This window comes from Schistocerca serialis, chromosome 1, assembly GCF_023864345.2.
Source record: "Schistocerca serialis cubense isolate TAMUIC-IGC-003099 chromosome 1, iqSchSeri2.2, whole genome shotgun sequence".
Classification (NCBI taxonomy): Eukaryota; Metazoa; Arthropoda; class Insecta; order Orthoptera; family Acrididae; genus Schistocerca; species Schistocerca serialis.
The window spans coordinates 860537727-860540063 of NC_064638.1; the positions used below are offsets into that span (position 1 = coordinate 860537727).

Genomic DNA, 2337 nt, shown 5'->3' on the forward strand with positions numbered 1-2337 from the left:
AAAGTGAGGTCACACAACAAGGTGGGAAGTATTCTTCCCACTGCCCTTCCTTGGAGTTAAATGACAAAAACAATTTTTTCAATATTTGTCATATTTATTTGATAAATTTACTTCTTTTGTTACAATGATTGTTCACAATTTCTTGCCATGAAATTTTCTGAAACATGGGTCTATGCATGTGGTATTTGACAATATGTACAAACACAACGAGTGTGCTTTTCTGCAGCTTTGGTACTACAATGACGGCACCTCCTGTAGGTTTCTCTTAAAATGGGTTGATGCTCCCCTACAGCCACATGACGAAAATCTTCAGGTACTTTACCCCTTTTTGCCAGAAGGACAGGTTTTTGTCCACGCCTTTTTCGGGATGAGAAGCCAGCGATCAATTGTCTGGCTAGATGGATCCTGTGTATAAGCTGATCATGCTGTCCACTTTCTCTTTTACTTATTTTCCACAGGATATAACTGTTCACTGCAGCAACGTCCACCAGGAAATAAAATATTCTGTGCCACCATTTTACAGAACGTCTGCCAATAGCATACCTTACTCGTAATTGATCAAACTTATCGACACCACCCATTATTTTGTTGTATTCTGCCACAACTTCAGGCCAACAAAACTCTCTGCTCTAGTACCAACCTTGTTTTTCCTCTTCACTGTGGTTGTTTCTCTCGGGTCATGAATTGAGGACAGAAAAGCGACTGGACGATTATCCATACATTTTATTGCAGAAATGGCTCCTTTTGTTTCAAACTGGAATTCTCCTCGATCCAATTTTACGTTTTCCTTCGTAAATTTGGGTAAATCTTTCCTATCGGTCTTCACTGTTCCATATCCATACACACCCTTCTTCGAAAGTGTTGACATTAATTTCAAAGTGGTGAAGAATCTGTCAAATGCAAGTACATTATTTTTATTATGTATTTCCTTTGTTAGATCCACTACAACCCTTTAGTCAAGTGTAAACAACAAAGTTCATTATATATCCAGTGAGTGAATCTGACAAGCACCACAACTTGTAGCCTCGTTTCACCGGCTTCATTGGCATATACTGTTTCATAGATGATTGCACTTTGAAAGGAATCATCGATTCATCCACTGACATGAAACATGAGGGCTCATAATTATTCTCACAGCTCTGTAAAAGATTTTCAATCAATGGCCGTAATTTGTGCATTTTATCATATTCTGGATAATTTGTTGGCTTTGCAATTTCGTTGTTATTACAGTGAACATTCTCTACAATCTTTGTAAATCTTTTACTTGTCATTACATTAGCAATTGGCTCTACTTTTAGTATAGGGTCTGAACTCCAGAAGTTAGAGAGAGTAGGAAGTTGGTGAATTCTCATTAGGATAAGACATCCTATATAAGCTCTCATTTCTTGAGTAGTTGTGTCCACCCAGGTTTTTGATGGACATCTACTACCACGATTCTGCTTTGCATACAAGTTAGTTTCATTTACAATGAAAGTGAAAGCATCGTCATCAATGAACTTAGAAAAATAGGTGAGCTCCCGATCATTGGCACTACAGATAAATTTTGGTTTTCCTTCCATTCGTGTTTCAAAGTTGTTCTTTACATTGTAAAAGTAAGAACAGTCACCGTTCCATTCTTCTTCACTTTCACCGTCCAACGTATCACTACTGGCAACAGTCGGAAGCACGAACGATTCACTGTCATGTTCATCACCATAAATGTCTTGTTCCACAGAAACATGCCTTGAATCACTGGTGACTGTGTTATCTAGAACATTCAGTTCATCTGCAGCTCCTTCATCTCCTTCAATTTTTTGAATCACTTTCATCAGGTAATGAAAATAATATATTGTAAATTTCGTCAACATGTTTAGAATTGCTGACGTCTAGGGAATGAGACAACTGAAAGGAAAGCAATGCAAAGAAATAGAGAACTGGAGACTGTAAAAAATAATATCACAGATTCAACGGAAGCAAGCACTTGGTTTGATATGGTAAACTTGACATTCTGTGGTAACATAATCATCTGTGCATTATTTCTGAAACCCACTAAGTCAATAATGTCAAATAAATGTGGCTAAATATAGAAATATTGGTTCTAGAGACGTGAAACAATGGGCTACCAAAGAGGCGGTGGGGAGTATCCTTCCCACCAACAAAATCAAATACTACAAGTCAAGTCCACAATTAATGCAAGTAAAACACATTTTACAACAAACAGGGAACATCAAATAATAACACACCATAGCAAAAATCAAAAGTATTTACCTTATACTATAACTTTGAGGAAAAAATTACAAAATGTCACGCAGACAGCACTGAAAGGCTCATCTACAGAGCAACAGTCAGCCATACAAA

General features: G+C 37.3%; 1 protein-coding gene across 1 annotated transcript; it reads right to left on the reverse strand.

Annotated features, from left to right (window-relative positions):
• Nucleotides 1-956: 956 nt before the first annotated feature.
• LOC126440609 (piggyBac transposable element-derived protein 4-like) lies at nt 957-1808 on the reverse strand. Its single transcript, XM_050090674.1, has one exon. It carries the CDS (start codon nt 1806-1808, stop codon nt 957-959), a length of 852 nt encoding a protein of 283 aa, XP_049946631.1.
• Nucleotides 1809-2337: the final 529 nt, after the last annotated feature.